Source organism: Narcine bancroftii, chromosome 1 (assembly GCF_036971445.1).
Source record: "Narcine bancroftii isolate sNarBan1 chromosome 1, sNarBan1.hap1, whole genome shotgun sequence".
NCBI lineage: Eukaryota > Metazoa > Chordata > Chondrichthyes > Torpediniformes > Narcinidae > Narcine > Narcine bancroftii.
The window spans coordinates 433,160,999-433,186,376 of NC_091469.1; the positions used below are offsets into that span (position 1 = coordinate 433,160,999).

The window sequence follows — 25,378 nt, forward strand, 5'->3', positions numbered from 1 at the left end:
AGTTTACCCAAGATATATTTTGCAGAAATATGTTGGTCTGGTTCTTTAAAAAAACACACCACTGTAGAAACTTCATCACTAGTGAAAGCTGGCTCTTTTATGAGTGAATATTACCATTCCTTTGACGAATGTGGTTGCAAATCTTCTGGAGGTTAATTTTGAACATTTTACCTGTCGTCCTGGTTAGTGAGGTGCCAGAAAAAATAACAGCACCAGTGTACAAGAAAACCTTGCATCTTAATGTTCATATGATATTTACAAATGGCATTAACTCTGCATAACAATGCTTGTCTAAGTATTTCTTGTTTTTCTAGTGTTGATTAGACAAATTTCTGATATTTGACTTTGATTTTGAAGGTAAGGGGAAAACTTCAGAGTTTTATTTTCATTGAGATTTGCCAGCGGTTACTTCTCTAATGAGACCAAGTTATTTGTGCAATGTCCAAAACAGGATTCTTTTCAATCACTTCATTCACAGGAGGTAGATTTTGCTGGTGTGTACTGGCCATGTAGTGCCAAAACTGTTCCTGAACTTGAAAAGAACTCTCAAAGAAATTAGTGAAATAACCTGAAATATGTTCTCTCACATAATGTTCTGTTATTTTAATATAGAAATATATCAATTTTTCCAGTGAAAACACAAAAACACTGTTTGACCTGCTGAGCTTCTCCAGCATTTTGTGTTTTCAACTTCAACCACAGGGTCTACAGAATTTTGTGATTTAATTCAATTTTTCTTGTTGTTTACTTTTTTATTGGAACATGGAAGAATTCATTTGATCCTCTGTGTTTACAAGACACCCAGACATTTTTTTACATTGTGTATGTCTCTCATGTGACCAAGTTAATTGTCCATCAATTTCCCCAAGACCATGACCTTAGAGATACTGATTTCTTTCAGTTCCTCCCTTGCATTAGTCTCTATGTTTCCCAACATCCTTGGGAGATTATTTGTATCCTCTCTTGTAAAAACAGAACTAAAGTAAGAATTTAATTGGTCTGCCATTTCCTTATTCCCCATTATATATTCCCTTGATTCCGACTGCAAAGGACCTACTCTGGATTTCACCAATCTTTTCCTCTTGACATATTTATAAAAGCTTTTGCAGTCGGTTTTTATATTTGCCGCAAGCTTACTTTCGTAATTTATTTTTGCTCTCTTGATCAATTGTAAGCATGGTGCTGAATCTCAACCATTATTTGAAGACACTGTCTTTCAAAAGAAACTTCATGAAAACATTATTTAAACTGAAAGAATTATTTTTCTCTTTATTTTTACAGATCTGGGGAGGAATTTCTGAATTTGACGAAACCTTGTTGGCTACTGTTTGTGGAAGCACTCCTCCTCCCAGACCTATCATTGCACCTGCTAATGTTGTAACAGTCCGGTTTCAGTCTGAAGGCAACACTGGAACTGGATTCTCAGCATCTTTCACCAATCGTAAGGCAGTAATTTTAAAGCATTTCTCCAAAATTTAAATAGGACTCCCTAAAAAATGCTTTGAGAATGCTTGTTTTAACATTGAGAACCTAGGTATTCCCAACCAATCTTTCTATTCATCTCAACATACAGTGTTTGAGATCATGCAAGATCATTCCAATTTGAGCCATTAGTCAACTTTTGATCGAGTTGGAGGAATTGGGGGGGAAGCGCAAAGCGAGGGTCTTAGCGATCAATGTAGAAATAGTGGGCCAAATAGCCTCTTCTGTGCTTTATAAATTTATGAGAACCATAATGGTGTTCTAAGTTACCATTAAGTTGTTGAAGACAAGAAACTAGTCTCAGCCACACCCACCCCTGGTTACAGTCTATAGAGTGGTCTGCCACCTTGGAGTAACAAGAAAGTTTAGATATTTGTACCCACACAAAAATTCAGCTGAAAATTGCAGCATATGACCTAAATTTTGGTATTTATGACTTGAACATATGAAGATAGATTATTTTAACTATAGCTTTGTTTTGCATTTGTTTTAGGATGTGGGGCCAATTTTACTGCTTCTACTGGACGTGTTATGTCATCCAACTATCCAGGACATTACGAGTCAAACCTAAACTGTGAATATTGGATCAATGCCTCCAATCATCAGTTCACTATTCTGCAATTTGAGGCATTCAGTTTGGAAGGTACAATTCAAAACTGTCATGTTTTGTTGACAAATAGTGCAGTTATAGTAGTGCATAGCACATGCTGTTATAGCACCAGTGATCAAGACCATGGTTTGAATCCCACGTAATCTGTAAGGAGTTTGTACGATCTCCATATGTCTGCATGGGCTCCAGTTTCCTCCCACCATTCAAAATATACCAGGGGTTGTAGGTTAATTGGGTGGCATGGGCTTGTGGGCTGAAAGGACCTGCTACCATGCTGAATCTCTAAATTTAAATTGAAAATTTTAAATGACTTTGAACTAAAACTGAAAGTAAATGAGAGAGATATCAACTTGAAGAGAATCAATTGTTTCCATTGTGAGTATTTTGGCATCAGTTGGTAAAGGCTAACCCTTCCCTCAGGCTGTGAATACATTTACAGTATTCTAAAAGGCAGTTATCAATGAAATTCCTGGGGTTAGAAATATCTTTCAGGTGAAAGTAGAAAATGCAATGTATATGCCACACCAAGGGTTCCCACACCTTTAAGAGTTTGAACTTGGAAAAGCCTGAAAACATTTGGAAGAATATTGGATTTCCAAATCTGACACTATTGTTGGACCATCCCAATTTGTGATCTCCTAGACCCCTATAACTTTCTCAGATATCTCAAATTTTGTGTTACTGCATATCTTGACTTTTAACTGCTCCACCACTGCTTTCAATAGCAAAGCCTAAGGAACTTTTAAATTCTCTTTCTAAGCAAACAAATGGCTTTAATATTGAGGTAACATTCAACTGGGTGGGCCATCAAGAAGCAAGGTTGAAACTGGAGACCATTGTTATGATAGTCCTGAAAACTCTCCCATAGTTGGAATTCTACCATGCCCAAAGGAAGATGGTTGTGGTAGTAGGTGATCAGTTGCCCTTGCTCTTCATTTTCAAAATCAAATGTGGGGATGTTTGGGGACATATGTTGATAACATTTCAAGATTTCAGTATTCCTTTATTGTCATGTAATAATATAGAAAATGTAATAGTACATGAAATTTCCTTTTGCCTGCCGAAAGGCAGACAAAGAGTCACTATTAGTATTGCACCTTACAGTAAGAGAGAAAGAATAGCAAAAGAGAGTCCCTTCAGAGACAGAATATTCATGGATTTTCCTCTACTGCTTTTGCACCCTGTCTAATCCATTACCTCCAGATGCAAACCCCTGACACAATCAAGAAACCTTCAGAGCCTAAGGCCCTACAGGAGCCCTTCTTGGCCTTAGAAACTTCACTGACACCTGGCACCCATAACCCATTCTCCAGCAGCCAACAGGCTTTGTGGGTCCTTTGATTGCAAGTTCCCAGCAGCCTTCAGTCTGTGTAAGTTCTCTGACCACACCATGTGTGGGACCTTAAGTCACTAAGACCCTCTCTGCTCTGCTGCCGTAGCCAACATCCTGTAGAATCATAGAAACATAGAAGATAGGAGCAGGAGTAGGTCATTCGACCCTTCGAGCCTGCTCCGCCATTCAACGAGATCATGGCTGATCTTAAAGTTCAGTATCCCGTCCCCGCCTTCTCTCCGTAACCTTTAATACCCTTATACTGAAGAAATAGATCTAATTCTCTCTTAAATATATTTAATGAACCTGCCTCTACTGCCCTCTGTGGCAATGAATTCCACAGATTCACCACCCTCTGGGTAAAGAAATTCCTCCTCATCTCGCTACTAAATGGTTTGCCTATTATCCTCAAACCATGGCCCCGGGTTCTGGATTTTCCCATCATTGGAAACATCCCATCTGCATCCATTCTGTCCAGTCCTGCCAGAATTTTATATGTCTCTATGAGATCCCCTCTCAATCTTCTAAACTCCAGCGAGTACAATCCCAATTTGCGCAATCTTTCCTCATAAGTCATTCCTGCCATTCCAGGTATCAGCCTGGTGAATCACCTCTGCACTCCCTCCATTGCAAGAACATCCTTCCTTAGATAAAGTGACCAAAACTGCACACAATACTCCAGGTGTGGTCTCACCAAGGCCCTGTACAACTGCAGTAAGGTATCCTTGTTCCTATACTCAAACCCTCTTGATATGAAGGCCAACATACCATTTGCCTTTTTAACTGCCTGCTGTACCTGCATGCTCGCCTTCAGAGACTGATTTACAAGTACCCCTAGGTCTCTCTGCACTTTCCCATCTCTTAATCTATTGCCATTCAAATAGTAATCTGCCCTCCGGTTTGTATTACCAAAGTGGATAACCTCACATTGTAGTGCATTTGCCATGTATCTGCCCAGGCCCTCAATTTATCCAAATCACACTGGAGCTTCCTGACCCCCTCTTCCGTGCACATAACCCCTCCTAGCTTAGTGTCATCTGCAAATTTGGAGATATTACATCCAATCCCCTCATCCAGATCATTAATGTAAATTGTGAACAGCTGGGGTCCCAGCTGGTACCCCACTGGTCACCGCCTGCCACTCGGAAAACGAGCCATTTATCCCAACTCTGTCTTCTACCTGCCAGCCAGTTCTCAATCCACATCAATACTATGCCCCCAATCCCATGAGCCTTGATTTTGGAAGCCAGTTGTTTATGCGGGACCTTATCAAAGGCCTTTTGGAAGTCCAGGTACACCACATCCACTGGCTCTCCCCCATCTATTTTACCTGTCACCATCTCAAAGAATTCCAATAGATTTGCCAAGCACGATTTACCTTTTGTAAATCCATGTTGACTCCGTCCGATCCCTTCTCTGCTAGTCATATGCTCCGCTATTACATCCTTAATAATGGATTCCATCATTTGCCCACTACTGATGTAAGGCTCACTGGCCTATAATTCCCTGCTTTTTCTCTACCCCCCTTTTTAAATAGTGGGGTAACATTAGCTATCCTCCAATCCATGGGTACTGATCCTGAGTCTATCGAGTTCTGGAAAATAATTCTTAAAGCATCTGCTATCTGAATGGCCACTTCCTTGAGTACCCTAGGATGTAGATTATCAGGCCCTTGGGATTTATCTGCCTTCAATCCCATCAATTTCTCCAAGACCATGTCCTTAGAGATACTGATTTCTTTCAGTTCCTCCCTTGCATTAGTCTCTATGTTTCCCAACATCCTTGGGAGGTTATTTGTATCCTCTCTTGTGAAAACAGAACTAAAGTAAGAATTTAATTGGTCTGCCATTTCCTTATTCCCCATTATATATTCCCCTGATTCCGACTGCAAAGGACCTACTCTAGATTTCACCAATCTTTTCCTCTTGACATTTTTATAAAAGCTTTTGCAGTCGGTTTTTGTATTTGCCGCAAGCTTACTTTCGTAATTTATTTTTGCTCTCTTGATTAATCCCTTTGTCCTCCTTTGCTGCATCTTGAACTGCTCCCAGTCTTCGGTTGCGGTACTTTTTTTGGCCAATTGATATGCTCTCTCTTTGGACCCAATGCTGTCTCTAATTTCCCTTGTTATCCACGGTTGAGTCACTTTTTTTGGTTTATTTTTATGCCAAACCGGTATAAACGATTTTTGCAATTTCTCCATTAGATCTGTGAATACTTTCCATTGTCTATCCACAGTCAACTCCCCCATAAACACCACCCAATCAATCTTACTCAACTCCCGTCTCATACCATCATAATTCCCTTTATTTAAATTCAGGACCTTAGTCTCGGTTTTAATTTCATCACTCTCCATGTCGAGTGAGAATTCAATCATATTGTGATCGCTCCTACCCAAAGGGCCTCGCACAACAAGATTGCTGATTAGCCCCTTATCATTGCATAATACCCAATCTAAAATGGCCTGCTCCCGAGTTGGTTCCTCGACATATTGTTCTAGATAACCGTCCCGTAAACATTCAAGGAATTCCTCCTCCTCTGTATTTTTACCAATTTGACTAGTCCAATCTATATGCAAATTAAAGTCTCCCATGATGACAGCTGTTCCCTTATTGCACGCTTTTCTAATTTCTCTTTTAATGCCTTCCCTCACCTCTACACTACTATTTGGAGGCCTATATACCACCCCCACTAACGTTTTCCGCCCCTTGCTATTCCTCAGTTCTACCGATATAGATTCCGCATCTTCTGAGTTAATATCCTTCCTGTCAATCGTGTCGGTCCCTTCTCTCACCATCAATACTACCCCACCCCCTTTTCTTTCTTGCCGATCCCTCCTAACTATCGTATACCCCGGGATGTTAAGTTCCCAGGCTTGCCCACCCTGCAACCATGTTTCTGTAATCCCAATCAAATCATATTTGTTTGTCTCAATTTCCACAGCTAATTCATCTACCTTGTTCCGAATGCTTCTTGCATTAAGATATAAAGCCTTCAGATTTGCTTTTTTCACCCTCCTTGCTCTTTCAGCCATTGAGCTCCTTGCTGTTCCACTGCTGTTGTCACAATCCTGTACAGTCATTTCCTCTGCTTCTCCTTTTCACCTTGAGGTGTGGGGGGTTGGGGGGGTGTTCTCTCCATTTCTAGTGCGGTGTCAGTCTACTGCTTCCTTGGACTGCATGGCTGCTGCCAAGCATAGGCATCACGATCTTGGGCATGAACCGTGCAATTGCAGAATTTTAATTTAAAAACACCATTGACCCCTTTAAAAGGCTGTTTAAAACTTGTACAGAGGTGCCAACATTAAGATCAGGCTGGTGGTCCTTGCAAAGCTATGCTGTGTCTCCACTTCCCACAAACTGTTCCATAAATGAAGCAGTTCATGTCTGCATGTAGCAAGGCCTCTGTGACATGAAGACATGGGCTAACAAATGCAAGTCAACTGTTCAGCATTGAAATGCTCAGTATTTGAATAAGTGCTGACTTCTGCATCAACAATGAGCCAACCACTTGACCTTAATATTCTTAGGCATTACCATCACTGAACTCCCCCCTCCCCGATTGTCAATAACCTAGTGTTACCATTGTCCAGAAACCCAACTGGACTGATCACATAAATATTGTAGTGACAAGGGCAGATCAGATGCCATGTATGCAGCATCAACTCCGAACAGTATAGTCATTCCACCATCTGCAAAACATGCGTGAGGATTGCACTGGAATACTCATCTGTTTTCTGGATGAATAGTAACTTTAACAACACTCAAATGCTTGACACCCTCTAGAACAAAGCAGTATGCTTGATTGACCCCTCGACCACCATTCTAGATATTTATTTCACATTCTTATCAGGATATCCTCAATGGTTTATAGTCACTACTTCTAAGCTGTAGTGTTAAGAGCCCAGAGGACCCCAAAACCCAGCAGTAATAGATATTCACCAAGACAAATAGTTACTTAAAGTTGATTTTAATTATCTTTAAACCTGAAAACAGAATTACGTTTTAACTTATCATTATTAACTTACTTTACCTAACTTAACCTCCCCCTTCTAATTTTAAGCACAAGTGTGTGTAACGTGTGTGTAAGTTCGCAAAAGTTCTTTGGTTCACAGTCCAATCTCACTTCTCATTCCTCCAAGTTCACTGGTTGCAGGTAATTCTTATACTCTACACAGAATTTAACATGTATAAAGTTCACCAGGCTTTAGTGCTTGGAAGGTAAATGGTTACTGCTCAGGAAAGTTCTTGTTGGTTTTCAGAGAGATATATGTGTTGTTCCAAGATAGCCACAACTGATGTACTTCCATCAATCACCTCAGTGTCTTGCTGACAAAACTTGCCCCATCAGGGTTCTCCAGATAATAACCTCTTTCTTTCAGGTCATCACAGAGTTCCTTTCTGTTTCACTTATTCAAAGTGAAACATTAGACAGCCAGTCCTCTCCTCTTGCATGAACCACAAGGTGTGTGTCTAGACCATTTTTCACACTGGAGCTTCTGTTTTAGTTCCAGCTGCTCCCCTTGCAGAAACACAGTCAGAGACTGCTCTCTTTCTCTCTCTCTCTCTCTCTCTCTCTCTCTCTCTCTCACTCACACACACACACACACACACACACACACACACACACACACACACACACACACACACACACACACACGCACACACACGGAGACTGAGACAGCCTGTTTGACTCTCTCTGCTTGCAAAACTACATGATCTTCTCCAGCAAACAACAGGAGCCAGAATTCTCATTCATCTGTTGCTTTTGGATAAACAAGAACCCATCAGTGACTTTTCTCGAGCACTCTTCAAAGCTCCTGCAAAAAGGTGGGTGAGAAGCCACTATGTCTCCTTTGTTGCTGTAAAGACAATAGTCCATTTTTTCCACAATGTCAGTCCAACTAACACCTACTTGTGAAGTCTCCATAGGCATTCTTCAAAGTTTCTGTAACATCACTGTGGACATGAAATCTCCAGTATTTCAAATAAGATCTGTTTTAAAGTATTTTTATGTAACCTACTCTAACCTTTCCCAATTTATCTCCCAAAAATATTTCTATATACACTGACAGAGCAGTCACTGCCGTAGTGAGGAGAACCAGCAGTCAGTTTGTGCATGGTAAACTTCCACAAACCAACTGATGAAATGTATTCATTCAAAGTGCAGCTCCATGCAAGTTGTCCAGAAGGGCAGGAATAATTCCCCCATACTTTGTATCACTGCAATAGGATCTTTCACATCCATCTTTAAGAGAAAATTAGGTCTCAGGCTTTCTTATAAGAAAGGTACCAGGAAGTCCACAAGCTTAAATGAGATAATTTTTCAAGGGTAGCTTCTTTGCCAAGTGCAAAAGTTGGGATAGTGGTTCAGATACTGGACAAGATACTAGAAGTCATATTAATGATTCAGAAGTACAATTTAAAATCTCACCACTGATTAGAAATTTAAATTTGGTTAACTACTTTTAAAAATTTGGAACAAAAACAGTAATTATAATAATAATCATTGCGCTGTCATAAATACTCCTTAATGTCCTTTGTTTAAAAATAACAGACTGTGCCTGCACCTCACAGTGAGAAAATTTGGAGTAACACTGAGTATAAATTAATCTAACCATAATCATTCACACCACTCTATTCTTGGGGGGGGGGGGGGGGGGTGGTAAGGAGGAAGCTTCTTTTTTGAATTGAAAACTTTTCTGCAAGAGGGCCATACATTCTCTCTCACATACGAAGCACGGTAATTTTATCCTCATTTTGGAGATGAGGTACAGCAATTTGACCAATGCAAAGAGATGAAACAAGTCATTTCTGATGTCACATTCCCTATGTATCAGTAAATAATTCCTTGAAAGTTTTGACCAATGCAAAGAGATGAAACAAGTAATTTCTGATGTCACATTCCCCCTGCATCAGTAAATAATTCCTTGAAAGTGACATCACAGGTGAATAGGGTTGTAAAGAGAGCTTTTGGCATATTAGGCTTTATAAATCAAAGTATCGAGTATAGGAGTTGGGATGTTATGGTAAAATTGTATAAGACATTGGTGAGGCCAAATTTGGAGTATTGTGTGCAATCTTGGTCACCTAACTACAGGAACGATATCAATAAGATAGAAAGAGTGCAGAAAAGAGTTACTAGGATGTTGCCTGGACTTCAGGAATATAATTACAGAGAAAGGATAAACAGGTTAGGACTTTATTCCTTGGAGCGTAGAAGAATGAGGGGAGATTTGATAAAGGTGCAGGTGTAGCGGCTACTACGGTAGATGCTACTAAATAAACGCAAACACACACAAAGGTAGTCAACTCAAGACTGGTTGATTGCAGACAAATATAGACTTTTTGTTCCCTGCCTTTTAATTAGCTCATTAGCGAACAGCGGCTAGTCCACAGGACCAGCAGGTTAAAGCTATGAGCTATTAGCACCCCGCGCCTTAAGGCAGGGGCTTCATCTGATCCACTCGCTGTACTTCAGTGCCCAGCACTGCTAGCTCGCGATGTGTCATGTAAGTCTGTGAATGGACAGTGGCGGTTCGCAATACCACACTGTGTGCCCGCTACACAGGGGTATTTAAAATTATAAGGAGATAGACAGAGTAAATGTAGATAGGCTTTTTTCACACTGAGTGTAGGTGAGATACAAACCAGAGGACATGGGTTAAGAGTGAAAGAGTTTAGGAGGAAAATTAAGGGAAACTTCTTCACAGAGAGAGGTGGTGGGAGTTGGAAGTAGTAAATGCAAGATCAATTGGAACATTTAAGAAGAATTTGGACGGGTACATGGATGGGAGAGGTATGGAGGGCTATGGACTGGGGGCAGATCAGTGGGATTAGGCATAAAAAATGGTTCGGCACTGAGCAGAGGGGCCAAATGCGTCTGTTTCTGTGCTGTAATTTTCTATGGTCTTATGTTGTTTCAATGGTGTCATAACATGAGGCAGTGGTTTGATTTAATTATCATTGTTCCATGATTAATTATCGGTCATATGTAGTGAACAGGGTTGATTTTCTAAGCTACATGTAGAGATTTAGTCACCTACATGAATTTCTGTCAAGATTAATTGACTCAGGCATAATGTCATCTACCTCAGGTATTCACCAAAATCTGTACATATTGTGAAAACATGACTATAACACTGATTCTAACAATATTATTCATCTTCATCTGTTCCCCTCTGTGTCCATGTGCAAATCCAAGCCCCGAACTGACAATGACTTCTTGCTCCAAAGACTTTCATAACCTTGTGACCTCCACTTAACTTTAAGAGAAAATTTTAATGGACTGTTTATTTATTATTTGTATGCTATTCCTCCCAGCTCAACCTTTCAAAGCAAGTTCAACTTGTGTGAGCAAAAAAATACATTTTGTCCAATGATATGATATGTAAACTTTTCTTGCATGCCACCACATCATCCTCCTATAGCTCTCAGCTAACCTGCCCAAAGAAGTCACTGCTAAATCTAAATAGCGCTGATGTTCCTGTCTTGATTCCAGTTCATGTACTGGGATGCTCTGGTGTTTAAGTATCACTACTGCAATTATTACAAATAGTAATCATCATTAATCATTTTTATATTGTCCTTCATTTAATTTTTAACCCTTATAGTGGCATCTCCCAAACAAGGCACTGATATAACTTATATTGCAACCAAAACATGAGAAAGAACTCTGATCCTTAGATCGGTGTTGATGCTCATTTCCAAATTCTACATTTGGGAGCATTCTGGTTCTGCTGAGAACTTCACAGAACATTTCTGTTTTCAGGTCTCTGTCTTACATTCTAAAGATTGTTCACAGTTATTTGCCCGTAAGCAAATGAAAGCAAAACATGTGCCCTGCATCTTTCTGCATCAGCCTTTAATAAATTTTTTTTTCCAATATTTTTTTATTAATTTTGTTAAGTAAATATTACATAAATACATGATAATTAAAGTATTGTATTAACAAATCACATATAATAATAATAATAATGGTGATAAGACATTGAAAAGAAAAATACCCTAAGAAAAAACACATTGTAATTGTCAACCTCCCTCCTTTTGGAGGCTACTGGCTAAACATAGTCCACCACCTAATAATAAAAGGGAAGGTAATCAATGGGGGGGGGGGGTCAAAAAAACCCCAAAAGTAAACAAAATCTTACAAAATTAGAAAATAATTATGAGCCCCATAAGGAAACAAAACTGAGATTCATTTCAGTAGTAGAGCATCTAAGTTTTTCTAAAACTAGACATGCCATCATATCAGATACCATGGATTATGAGTGGGAGGGACAGCATCTTTCCATCTCATTAATATGGCCCTTCTAGCAATTAGAGAAGCAAGGGCAACTACATGGGATTGTGAAACAGTCAATATCAGACCCATTGGACCATTTATTCCAAAAATAATCCAAGTAATGTTAAAAACTAAAGACAAGGTATGAAATACACTTTCCCAAAAATTGGAAAGAGAGGCTCATAAACAGAACATATGATGCAATTTTCTTCATTTATACATTTATCACATTTAGAAGAAAAATTAGAATAGAATTCCATATAGCTTCAAAATGGAATTCCATGTAGTTTCAGAAATTAACTTTTGAAAATCTTGTTCTTAAATTTTTTAATTCTGTCCAGGAAACTATCCTTAGATCTTAAAAGAAGTCCATAAAGGACTGATAACAACCCTTTGTGATCATGTTTAAAATGATAAAACTTCTTTATCATATTCGGTCCCAAATCTTGAGGGAGCCTCAAAATTCAAGAATTCAGGAAGCTCCTAACCTGTAAATAATGAAAAAAGTGATGCTTTGGTGGATAATTGTTAAAAAGAAGCAAAATTTTGGTCAATTAAAAAATCTAGAAAAGATTAAATACCTAAATTTGACCATTGAACTGAAGGTAAAAAAGGTGTGACAGTTCACCAAAGCATGGGTCAAACCAGCTCAAAAAGTTGCAAGCGTTCGTCAGCCGTTGAAAGGATGCTGACTGCGGGGCAAACAGCAGGCCGGAAAATGATGTCACTTCCACCCTGTGGTGCACGAGGTTTCTCGACAGTAAGTGGACACCATTCGAGTCAGATTACTTCTTTCTCTCATCGTGACAAGGTGCGACCACATTGGTGACCCCGACAGGCCCAACAGATTTTGGAGCCGACATGGACATCATGGCCTCCAGAATGCTGTCTTTCTCAAACTATCTTCTTTTTGGACACCTCAGCCAGAGATCTGGTTTTAGCAAGCTGAGGCACAATTTCAAATCAGACAAATAGTGGTGGATGCCACCAAGTACTATTATGTGGTGAGCACCCTCAACCAGGAAATGGCAGGTCGCATGATTGATTTCCTGCAGTACCCACTAGCTAATGACAGGTACAAATCGATACAAGTTCTCCTCATCTGAACGTTCGGTCTCTCTTGCCATGAATGAACTGCACGACTGCTGCACATGGACAGCCTAGGGGACCATGTACCATCAGCATTAATGAGTGACGTGCTGGCGCTGGCTGACGATCTTAGGTCCTGCATGCTCTTTGAACAGATTTTTCTGGAACAAGTGCCGAAAGACACCCACCTCCTATTAGCAAATGAGGATTTCAGCAACCTCAACAGGGTGGCCGCCGTGTGGACGTCCTATGGTGTGTGAAGCCACAGAGTGGGTGCCTGGTAGCAATTAGTGTGGCATCATGCCCAAAGGTCAAAGCTGTACATACCCCAGCGGCGAGGAAGAACACAGCCTCCAACAGAGACAACACCAACGTGGATTCTTGGTGTTTCTACCACTGACGGTAGGGTTTCAGAGCGCGCCACTGCCAAACTCCATGTGTATTTTCAGGAAATGCCACAGCTAGCCATTGCTAGTGGCTATGGTGGCTTGCCACCATGACAGCCTGCTCTATGTCTGGGATAGGTACTCCAGGCATGGGTTTTTGGTGGACACCAGAGCTGAGATATCAGTGTCCTCCCTCTTTTGGGTCACAATACTCAGAATAGGAAAGCGGGGCTAATGCTAACTGCAGCAAACAGCAGTGCCATATGTATGTACGGGACTCGGTCCATACCCCTTCAATTCAGTAAGTTCACCTGAACATTCACCGTAACCATGGTATCCCAACCATTGATCACAGCGGATTTCCCCAGGATCCACTCCCTACTGGTCGACATGAAGGGGAGATGGGTGGTGGATACAAAGACTTTCCAGACATTCTCCCTGGGAGATGACAAACTGCCTGCTCCACGCCTAAACTCTATGACATATTCAGGGAACACATTCACAAAGGTTCTGGTGGAATTTCCAGATATCATAAAGCCACAGTTCTCCACAGTGATACCCAAGCATGGTTTGACACATCACATCCCCACTCAGAGTCCTTCACTCCACGTCCGAGCCCGCAGACTTCCCCCTGACCAGCTCTGCCTGGCAAAGGAGGAGTTTCGACAGATGGAGGAAATGGGGATTGTGCGCAGATCCGACAGCTCCTGGACATCTCCGCTCATAGAATGGAGACCATGTAGCGATTATAGAAGACTAAACGATGCCACCACTGAGGACGGCTACCCTTTGACCCATATACAGGAATTCACTGCCAACCTGCGCGAGGCTCTTATTTTATTGAAGATAGATCTCATCTGCGGGTACCACCAAATCCCGGTGTATACAGATGATGTGCCCAAGACAGCCCTGATTATGCCGTTCAGACTCTTTGAGTTTCTCAGGATGCCGTTTGTCTGAAAAATGTGGCACAGACATTCCAGTGATTGATGGATGCAGAGGGGCACGACATGGAGTTCGTATTCATCTACTTGGACGACATACTCATCGCCAGCCATTTCCACCAGGAACACCTAAAGCACCCGCATCTGCTATGCCGCTGCCTGTACGATTTCGGACTCACAATAAATTCCACAAAGTGCCAGTTCGGGTTGTACTCGATTGACGTCTTAGGGCACCGCATCAATCGCAACGGCACTGTCCCATTACCAGAGAAAGTAGAAGACATCTGCCAGTTTGCTAGGCCCAACTCAGTTAAGGGTGTGCAAGAGTTGATGGGAATTATGAATTTTTACCACTGGATTTTGCCTGCAGCAGCCCACATCATGCAACCTCTATTTGGTCTCATGGCTGGAAAGGCTAAAGAAATCACGTAGATGCAGAAAACAACAACAATTAATGAGAAGGGCAAGGAAGCCCTCGTAAATACCACACTCCTAGTCCACCCCCATATGGACAGCCCTTACGGTGGATGGCTCCAAATCAGCGGTGAGCGCCATCCTGGAACAGTTCATCGATGACCAATGGAAGCCCCTGGCATTTTTCAACAGGCACCTACAGCCCCTGGAGGTCAAAAACAGGGCCTTCGACAGGGAGCTCCTAGCCCTCTATCTGGCTGTCCAGCACTTTTAGTATTTCCTCGAAGGAAGGGAATTCACCATCTTCACTGACAACAAGCCCCTAACCTTTGCCTTCACCAAAGTCTTGGACCTGTGGTCGGCCTGCCAACAGTGCCACTTTTCTTATAGTCAGAGTTTTCCACCTCAATAAAGCACATCTCTGTAAGAGCAATGTAGTTGCCTACGTGCTATCAAGTGCCTCAGTACAGGCAGTGAATTCCCTATCTCTGTGGGTATATTACGTGGTGCTGGCTGAGGCTGAGCGCCAGGACAATGAGATTCTGGCATATAGAAATCTGGTCTCGGGCCTTCACCTGGAGAACACCGCCATTGGTCCAGGAGGTCCAACACAACTTTTGTGATGTATCCACAGGCCAGCCTTGGTCCATCATCCTGACCATTTGGAGGTACCACATTTTTGACATTCTAAATGGTTTAGCCCAGCCCTCCATCTATGTGACCATTCACATTATAGCTGATCGGTTCATGTGGCATGGCCTCCGCAGGCAGGTCAGGCACTGGGCCAGAATTTGCATGGACTCCCAAACTGCCAAGGTTCAGTGGCATGTGAAGGCCCCACTCCAGCTCTTCCAGACATAGTGAAGATTCAAGCATGTATACTGGCTCCCTGCCAGTGTCAAGGTGACCAAGGTACCTGTTCACCATGGTGGACAGGTTCATGAGGTAGCCGAAAACGATTTTCCCCTCGCAGATGCCTCCACAGAATCCTGTGCCAGGGCCCTGGATTCCACCTGGGTGGCGCATTTCAGCCTCCTGGCTCATGTCACCTTCAACAGGGGTGTACAGTTCACATCTGGACTATGGACCATGCCATTGCATTTTCTGGGGACATAGCTCAACTGGACAATGGCCTATCGCCCACAGTCAAATGGCCTAGTTGAGTGCTTCCACAGACATTTAAAGGCTGTCCTAATGGCCCACCTTCCACAGACCAGACTGGGTAGATGAACAATCCTGGGTGCTGCAGGGCATCCAGACAGCTCCCAAGGAAGAACTGAAGTCTTTGCCGGTGAAGTTGATATATGGCTCCTCTCTCATGGTGCCTGGGGAGTTTGTGCCCGCAGCTCATGGGCAGGAGGATGCACCATCAGAAGTGCTCGTCAAACTGCGTGAGTGCCTCAGGAACCTAGCTCTGATCCCAACCTCCCACCATGGCACTACGACACCGTTTGTGCCCATGGACTTGAGTACTGTGAGTATGGAGAGGTGTGCACAGACCACCTCTACAGCGGCCCTATGAGGGGCCTTTCAGGACAGTACACCACAACAGGATAACTTGCATCCTGGACTTCAGTGAAGGTGAAGAGACATTTACTTTCCACCATCTCAAGCCTGCACACCTGCACCACAGAGATAAGGGCGACCACCCAAACAGCTGGTGCAAGCATAGGCAGTGGACATTTTGCCTCCTATCGTTGGTTCTGGCGGGGGAGGGGATGTCATGTGGCAGCTCACCTAAGCGTGTGTTAAATTAGCTCAAAAAGTTATGGATGAACCACAGACGTCAGGGCAAACAGTGGGCCGGAAAATGAAATCACTTCTGCCCCGTGGTGCACGAGGTTTCCTGGGAATATTGTTTAAAAATACGAGCGTGAAAAACTAGTAAAGTTTTTCCAACTGGATGTTTGAGTCAGACTACTTACTCTCATCGCAACCACAAAGGAATTATCTAAATTAAGACTAATTAATAAAAAAAATTATGGAATCCAAAATGTTTCCTGAATTGAAACCAAATTCTCAATATATATCTAACAACAAAATTATCAGTTAATTTAGTAGCCAACAAAGGTAACCATGCTCCAAGCATTGAAAGAAGAGAATACTTTTCGTATATTTAATTTCTAAATTAATCCATCTTAAAGCACCTAGATGTTCCTGAATAATCAAAGACACTTCCCACTATCCCACTTCTCTGCTACATCTGATTTTAAGTATCTGGTAAGCTGGACTCTCTATTGCTGTCATGTATGCCCTCATGATAACCCCATATTGCAAGTTTCGAATGGATCTGGCCCAAAACATTGACAATTTCTTTTCTCTCACTGATGCTGCTCAACCCATTGAGTTCCTCCAGCAAACTGTTTTTTTTTGCTCCAGATTCCAGCATCCTCTATGTTTCCCCTTTTGGCTTGGTCATGCTTAAATAAATGACTGAAAATTCAACAGAACATTTATTCATCATCACTCTAACATCTCTCCATCTAATTAATCTCTTGAAGTCATAAAGTGTATGTGGTTGTAGCTGTGTCAGTGTTGTGGTCATCTTCCTTACCGGTGACCAGACTTCAGTCTTGGTTGTGAAACTCTCTTTCCAAGTTATCCCTTTACATTGGATCAACCATATCCTTTCTTGAACAGTCCAACAGCCTTTGCCAATTCTCCAAATATCATCAGTTACAGTACAGTTCTCATTTCCACAAATCCTTTTGGAGTCCTGTAAAAAACAAAAGGGAAACTCCAAAATGCTCTTTATGTAGATTACTGGATATAGTGACCAGTGCTTCTGTACCTCTGGGACTATCTCTTGAGTTATTGCAGGACCAATCCCTGTGTCTTGTGGGTAAATCCAGATGTCTGGATAGGTGTTATTCAAAAGCAGTTCCTCCATTAATTTTACATTAGAGGCCCAATTATATAAACAGTTATTCCTCTCTCTTTTTTAAGCCTTACAAACCATTTTATGATATGCTGTTATCAAGTAGCCATGCTTGAGGCATGTTCTTTTGTACAGACTCATCTGGTATTTCCTCAACTTGATTCCCTCCTCACAACCAATCATGTTGCAAACACAATGGCGAATCCTAGCACCACACCATGCACATCATCCATCATAAACGTCCTTTGCATTTCAGAGATAAGGACACCACCTTTTCCAATCACGCAATTAACTATCCATCATTGACCTTTATTTTCCTAATTTAAACTTCAAAGTAAATTAATATTCATTGCTGAATTTAAATCCTGAAACATCCTAATATATGAAAATTATACTATTGCCTAATATTTTAATACACAAAAGTGTTGTACAAACTCTGGAGGCCTCGTGGCGTCCATAGGAAGCAGATATGTAACCAACATTTTGGGCCTGAGCCTTTCATCAAGGTATGAGAAGGAAGATGGAAAAATAACTGAATAAAAAGGCCAACAGACAAGAAGTTGTAGGTGGATATGGGTGGGAAGGCAGAAGAGAAAAATGCTGAGAAATGATGGGGGAGGGAGGTAGTTTGTCCTTGTTCTTTTTTTCCCATTTCTGAACTAAAAACAAACCTTATTGTTGAACCGGCAGGTTTTGTCAAGCTATATGATTTCTACAGCATGGAAATAGGCCCCTCAGCCCATCTTATCCATGTCAACCAAGTTAGCCCAACTTGCCTCAATTCTGCCTCTATCCCTCTAAACCTTACCTAAGTATGTCCCTGACTAAATATCTTTTAAATGCTACAATTGTACCCCCTTCTACCTCTTCCTCTGATGGCTTGTTCCATTAACTTCTAATGTTCCTGCTTAATCTCCTATAGGCCAGGGTGAAATGTCCTAGCCTATCACCTGAACTGGAGAGGGGCCAATAACCTGGCGGGCAGGTTTGTTAGAGCTGTTGGGGAGAGTTGCAACTAGTTAGACAAGGGGAAGTGAACGAGAGTGAGTGCAGAAAATAGAGCAGAAGATGGAAAGGATGATGCAGTGTTGTGAGTTTGTGAGGAAGGACAGGCAGGGGAGGAACCATAAATGTAGTCAGTTTGAGGGTTTGAAATGTGTCTATTTCAATGCAGGAAGTATTAGGAATAAAGGAGATGAACTTAGAGCATGGATCAGTATGTGGAATTACCATGTTGTGGCCATACAGAGACTGACACGGGTATCAGGGTTTAGGTGTTTCAAAAGGGCTAGGATGAAAGGTAAAAGTTGGGGGGGGGGGTAGTAGGATTGCTGTTCAGGGATAATATCACAGCTACGGAAAGGGAGGTCACTACAGAGGGAGGGTCTACTGAGTCAGTATGAGTGGAAGTCAGAAATAGGAAGGGAGCCATCACTGAATTGGGAGTAGTCTATAGGCTCCCAAATACCCTCTGGGACACCGAGGAACAGATTAATGGGCAGATTTCATAATGTGCAGAAATTGCAGAGTTGTTGTTATGGGACATTTCAATTTCCCAAATTCTGACTGGCAACTTCTGACTGCAAGGGGATAGATGGGGCAGAATTTGTCAGGTGTGTCCAAGAATGGACCAGCCAATCAGAGGAGAGGCTGTACTAGATCTAGTATTGGGTAATGAACCTGGTCAGGTAACAGACCTCTTGGTGGAGGAGCATTAAGGGGATAGTGACCAACACTCCTTAGCTATGGGCAAGGATATAAGCAGACAAAATGGGAAAATGTTTAATTGGGGAAGGGCTAATTATGATGGGATGAGGCAGGAACTAGGGAGAGTAAATTGGGAACAAGTATTCTCTGGGAGAAGCACAGAAGTAAAGTAGAGGATGTTCAGGGACCAATTGCATGGGATTCTGGATAGATTTGATTCATTAAAACAGGGAAAAGATGGTAAGAAAAGAAAACTGTGGTTGACAAAACAGGTGAGGCAGCCAGTTAAGGGGATGAAAGACACATACTTTAGATTTAGGAAGCAAAAAACAGCAAGTGCTAATGAGAACTATATGGTAGCCAGGAAAAAACTTAGGAGAGATTGAAGGGGGCATGAGAAGGTCTTAGCACGTAGGATTAAGGAGAACCTTAAGGCATTCTATGTGTATGCGAAGAAGTGAAAGATGATGAGAGTGAAGGAAGGGCCATTTCGGGATAAAGGAAGCAACATGTTCCTGGAGGCAGAAGAGGTTAGGACAGTCCTAAATAAATACTCTGCCTCAGTATTCACCAGAGAAATAGACATTGGTCAAGGTGAGGTCAGAATAGAACAAGCTTGTGTGCTGGACTCTGTTGAATTAGGAAAGAGAAAATGCTGGATCTTCTTAAAATACATTAAGATTGATAAATCCCAAGGGCCGGATGAGATATACCCCAGGTTGTTGTGGGAAAGGAGGAAATGATCTTTGCCTCCTCCTTGGCCGCAGGGGAGATGCTGGAGGATTGGAGAATGGAAAATGTGGTCCCCTTGTTTAAAAAGGTAATAGAGAGAATCCTGGGAATTATAGAGCAGTGAGTTTTACATCATTGGTACGCAAACTATTGGAGAGAATTCTTAAGGACTGGATCTATGACTTTGGAGAAGTACAGCCTTCTCATGGACAGTCAGTAGATTAGGCTTCACATGCCTAATTTAATTTTTTGAGGAGATAACAAAAGAAATTGATGAAGATAGGGTGGCAGATGTGGTGTATAAGGCATTTGACAAAGTCCCAATTGAGATACTCATACAGAAAGTCATGAGGCATGGGATCCATGGAATCCTGGCTGTGTGGATTCAGAATTTGCTTGCCTGTAGAAAACAGACTAGAAGGAGCAGAAGGATGGTCAGTACGTTTGTGGATTATTCGAAGGTTGGAGAAGTTCTGGATAGTGTTGAAGGTTGCTGTAGGTTACAAAATGATATAGAAAGGTTACAGAGTTGAGTGGAAAAGTGGCAGATGGAGTTCAATCCAGGCAAGTATGAGGTGATTCATTTTGGAAGGCTGAGTACAGGGTTAATGGTTGGATGTTTAACAGTGTGGAAGAACAAAGGGACCTTTAGGTCCAAATCCATGCATCTCTCAAGGTAACCATGCAGGTAGATAGGATAGTTAAGAAAACTTATAGATTGCTGGGCTTCATTAGTTGGGAGATTGGGTTCAAGTGTCGAGAGATCATGTTGCATCTCTACAGCTCTCTGATGAGATCACACTTAGAATATTGTGTTCAGTTCTGGTCACCTCATTATAGGAAGGATGTAGGAGCAATGGAGAGGGTGCAGAGGAGATTTATCAGGATGTTACCTGGATTGGTTTAGCAGAGCTAGAGCTTTTTTCCTTTAAGCAATGAAGTGACTTAATAGGGGCCTACAATATTCTGAGAGGCATTGATAATATAGATAGTCAATGCATTTTTCTCAAGGTCGGAGAAGAAAGCACAGCAGACAAATGTACAAAGTGAAGGAAGGAAAGTTTAGGGGAGACATCAGGGGTGAGTTTTTTTACACAGAGTGGTGGATGCCAGGAATATCTTGCCTTGGTGGAGGCTGCAAGATAAGGGGCATTAAAATGATTCTTTAACAGGATGAAAGAAAAATAGGTTATGAGGTTGGGAAGGTTTTGTTGTTTTTGGTCGGAAAATAAAGGTCGGCACAACATCTAGGACCAAAGGGCCTGCATTGTGCTGTAGTGTTTTATGTTCGATGTAGCCTCTTTATAATTCAAGTACACCAGACCCAGTCACATTCTCATGAATCTCTGCTGCACCCTTCCCAACTTAATTAAATACTTCCTGTAGCTCAGTGAACACAGCTGCACACAATATTCCAAGAGCAGTCTCATCACTGTCTTTTATAGTCTTGTATATCCCTGTTTCCCAACTCAATTTCCATTTACTGGCATGCAGAATGAAAGTGTTGTTAGTCAAAATAATTGATTTCTCTGCACATACCCACACCACAATATTTCAAACATATTAAAATAATTTAATTGCTTTACATTGCCTTAGAATTTGAGTGATTATTTAGAGGTCAATTTTGAGGATCCAAAGATCACGTTTCCTTCCTTTCCAACAAAGTCTCTGTGTAGGAGGATCCAACCAAAAAAAAAATAAACTGACTTGTCTTCACTAAATTAAGCAGTCCTGAAATGAATGTATGAATTCAAAGTAAACATTACCACTTGTTTTTGATTTAGATTGGATGAAACTAAAACAATTACCTGTTGTAACCAAATTAAAACACCAGTTGAAAATCTCCATTGATTTAGTACTAGACACAACAACAGAATTTCAACTTTAAGGCCATATTTTATCCTTAATTCTATCTGGTGGTCAGAAATTCCACAGATAAAAGAAAACATGCCAATATCTACAATTATAGTTTCAATCTTTACTTTTTATTTCATTCCTTTTAAGATTGGGTTCACAAACTTAAAGAAGTCAACTAAGTGTCACAGACATGCTTGTACAAATCAAGTTTATTGTCATCTGATTGTACAATTACAACCCAATAAAAAGCGTTCTCCGGTCCTCGGTGCAAAACATACAAACATACAACCAGACATACAGACAAATACATGTGCAGGGCAAGTATTTTATCTAAATAAATAGATTATATTTTGAACAAATGAGAGTCTCAGATGGTTAGTGTGAGCAATTCCTTTGGTTGTTCAGTAGTCTCATTGCCCTTGGGAAGAAGCTATTCCTCAGCCTGGTGATACTCCTGTATCTCTTCCCCAATGGGAGCGGCTGAAAGATGCTGTATGCAGGGTGGAAGGGGTCCTCAATGATTTTGTGCACCCTCTTCAGACAATGATCCCAGTAGATCACATTGATGGGGTGGAGAGAGGGTCCAATGATCCTCTTTGCCACTCTTATGGTCCTGTGGATTGACTTTCAATTCATTTCTCTGCAGCCACGTAACACACTGTGCTGTAGCTGGCCAGGACGCTCTTGATGGAGCTTCTATAGAAGTTTGACATAATGGTGGCCAGTAGCTTTTCCCACTTTAGTCTTCTTAGGAAGTGCAGTTGCTGTTGTGCCTTTGTGACAAGTGAGGAGATGTTGAGTCTCCACTATAGGTCACTAATTAAGTGAACTCTACTCTCTCTACTACAAAGTTGTTGATGTGTAGTGGAGGGTGGTTGTTCCTGGTCCTCCTAAAGTCAACACTTATCTCCTTCATCTTGTCCATGTTGAGACCCAGGTTGTTATTCTCGCACCATTACATGAGATTTTCCACTTCTTCTCTGTGTTGCGACTCATCATTGTTGCTGATGAGGCCAACTACTGTTGTGCCATCTGCCAATTTAATTACATTGTTAGAGCTGAATCTGGCGATGCAGTCGTAGGTCAGTAGCGTGAATAGGTGTGGGTTGAGCACACAGCTCTGATGTGCGCCAATGCTCAGTGTGAAGGTGCTCGATATTATTACTACTGACCTGGACAGACTGTGGTCTTTCCATTAGGAAGACCAGGGTCAAATTAAAAAGAGGGGTGTTGAATCCCAATGAGGGACAGCTTCCCTTTTTTTATATTTTTTTATATTTTTTTTATTTTTCACACTGTGAACCATATCGACCAAAATACATACAAACATTTCCCTCTTAAATAAACACAGTGGCATTTTCTCCCCTTTTTTCCTCCCCACCTTCCCTCCCCCCCTTCCCACCTCCCTCCAAAACCAGTAAATATTGAACATGTGCAATACAATAAAATCATTTAAAAGTGTCATCACACAATTAAAAATAAACAAGAAAAATGTGTCATCTACTTTTACACACTGGATCAGGTCATTTTGTCTTCTTATCATTTTAGGGGGTGTAGGTCCGAGGCAAGCCCTCTCTGTTATCTTCCATTTACGGTTCCCAAATTTGTTCAAATAATGTGACTTTATTTTTTAAATTATATGTTATTTTTTCCAATGGAATACATTTATTCATTTCCATGTACCATTGCTGTATTCTCAGGCTCTCTTCTGATTTCCAAGTTGACATTATACATTTTTTTGCTACAGCTAAGGCTATCATAATAAATCTTTTTTGCATTTCATCCAGTTTGAGGCCTAATTCCTTTCTTCTTATATTACTTAGAAGAAAGATCTCTGGATTTCTTGGTATGTTGTTTTTGTGATTTTATTTAATATCTGATTTAGATCTTCCCAAGACTTTTTCACTTTCTCACATGCCCAAATTGCATGTACTGTTGTTCCCATTTTCTTCTTACAGCGAAAACATCTGTCTGATAATGTTGGATCCCATTTTTTTTAACTTTTGAGGTGTGATATATAACCTGTGTAACCAATTATACTGTATCATGTGTAACCTTGTGTTTATTATATTCTTCATAGTTCCAGAACATAACATAAATCTGATAAATACCTTAATTGTGCTGCTCTATAATAATTTTTAAAGTTTGGTAACTGCAAACCACCTTGGTTGTACCTTTCTGTTAATTTATCTAATGCTATCCTCAGTTTCCCTCCCCTTTCCATAAAAATTTCCTTATTATTCTCTTTAGTTCATTAAAGAATTTCTCTGTTAAGGGAATTGGTAACGATTGAAATAAGTATTGTAACTTTGGGAAGACATTCATTTTAATCCAATTTACCATCCCTATCAACATTAGCGGTTATTCTCTCCAATGTTCTAAGTCTTCCTGCAATTTCTTTATTAGTGGCTGATAATTTAATTTGTACAAGTGGCTTAAATTATTATCTAACCTAATACCTAGGTATCGGATTGCTTGTGTTTGCCATTTAAATGGTGATTCTTTTTTAAATTCTGTATAATCCACATTACTCATTGGCATCACTTCACTTTTATTTGCATTGATCTTGTACCCCGATATTTCTCCATACTCCTTCATTTTCTTATGTAGTTCTTTTATTGATATTTCTGTTTCTATTAAGTATACTATGATGTCATCTGCAAATAAACTGATTTTATACTCCTTCTCTTTTATTTTTATCCCTTTTATTTTATTTTCTGTTCTTATCAGTTTTGCCAATGGTTCTATTGCTAAAGTGAACAGTGAGGGAGATAATGGGCATCCCTGCCTAGTTGACCTACTTAATTTAAATTGATTTGAAACATATCCATTTACTGTTACCTTCGCCAATGGTCCATTATATAATGCTTTAATCCAATTAATATATTTTTCTGGTACATTGAACCTCTGTAATACTTTGAATAAATAATTGATTCTACCCTGTCAAAGGCTTTTTCTGCATCTAAAGCTACAGCCACTGTTGCCATCTTATTTCCTTGAACTGCATGAATTAAATTAATAAATTTACAGACATTATCCACTGTTCGTCTTTTCTAAATAAATCCAGTTTGATCTTGTTTTACTATTTTTTGTGCACAGTCAGCCAATCTGTTTGCTAATAATTTTGCTATTAGCTTATAATCTGAATTTGTTTTCTATCTTTTTTTTCCGATCGCCAGGCCCCGGCTCTCCCTGCTTAGCTGAGCGCCCGCTGCAGCTGCGACCCATCCATCGCCAGACTCCGAACGCGACTGAGCGGCATCGGAGCTGTGCATGACCGCCCCTAACCAGGATGTCCCACCCCATCCCCCTAGTGACCGTGCAGGCGTCCCTAGCAATGGCGCGGCCACTTCTGGTCCTGACTTTATAATCTGAATTCAGTAGAGATATTGGTCTATATGATGCTGGTGTTAGTGGATCCTTCCCCATATTTGGTATTACTGTAATTATTGCTGTCTTACATGAATCTGGCAAGTTTTGTGTTTCTTCTATCTGGTTCATTACTTCCAAGAGAGGAGGAATTAATAACTCTTTAAAGGTTTTATGGAATTCTATGAGGAATCCATCCTCACCAGGCGTTTTATTGTTTGGCAGCTTTTTTAATATATCCTGTACTTCCTCTATTTCAAATGGTTTTATCAGTTTGTTTTGTTCCTCTTCTTG

The 25,378-nt window shown here is 40.9% G+C and overlaps 1 protein-coding gene across 1 annotated transcript in view; it reads left to right on the forward strand.

Annotated features, from left to right (window-relative positions):
* The window catches only part of cubn (cubilin (intrinsic factor-cobalamin receptor)), a 362,173-nt gene that overhangs the window by 246,439 nt on the left and 90,356 nt on the right, over positions 1-25,378 (forward strand). Inside the window, exons 47-48 of the mRNA XM_069931217.1 lie at positions 1,282-1,441; positions 1,976-2,125. Of these exons, the coding sequence (XP_069787318.1) occupies positions 1,282-1,441; positions 1,976-2,125 (310 nt within the window). The remainder of the gene's footprint in view (positions 1-1,281; positions 1,442-1,975; positions 2,126-25,378) is intronic.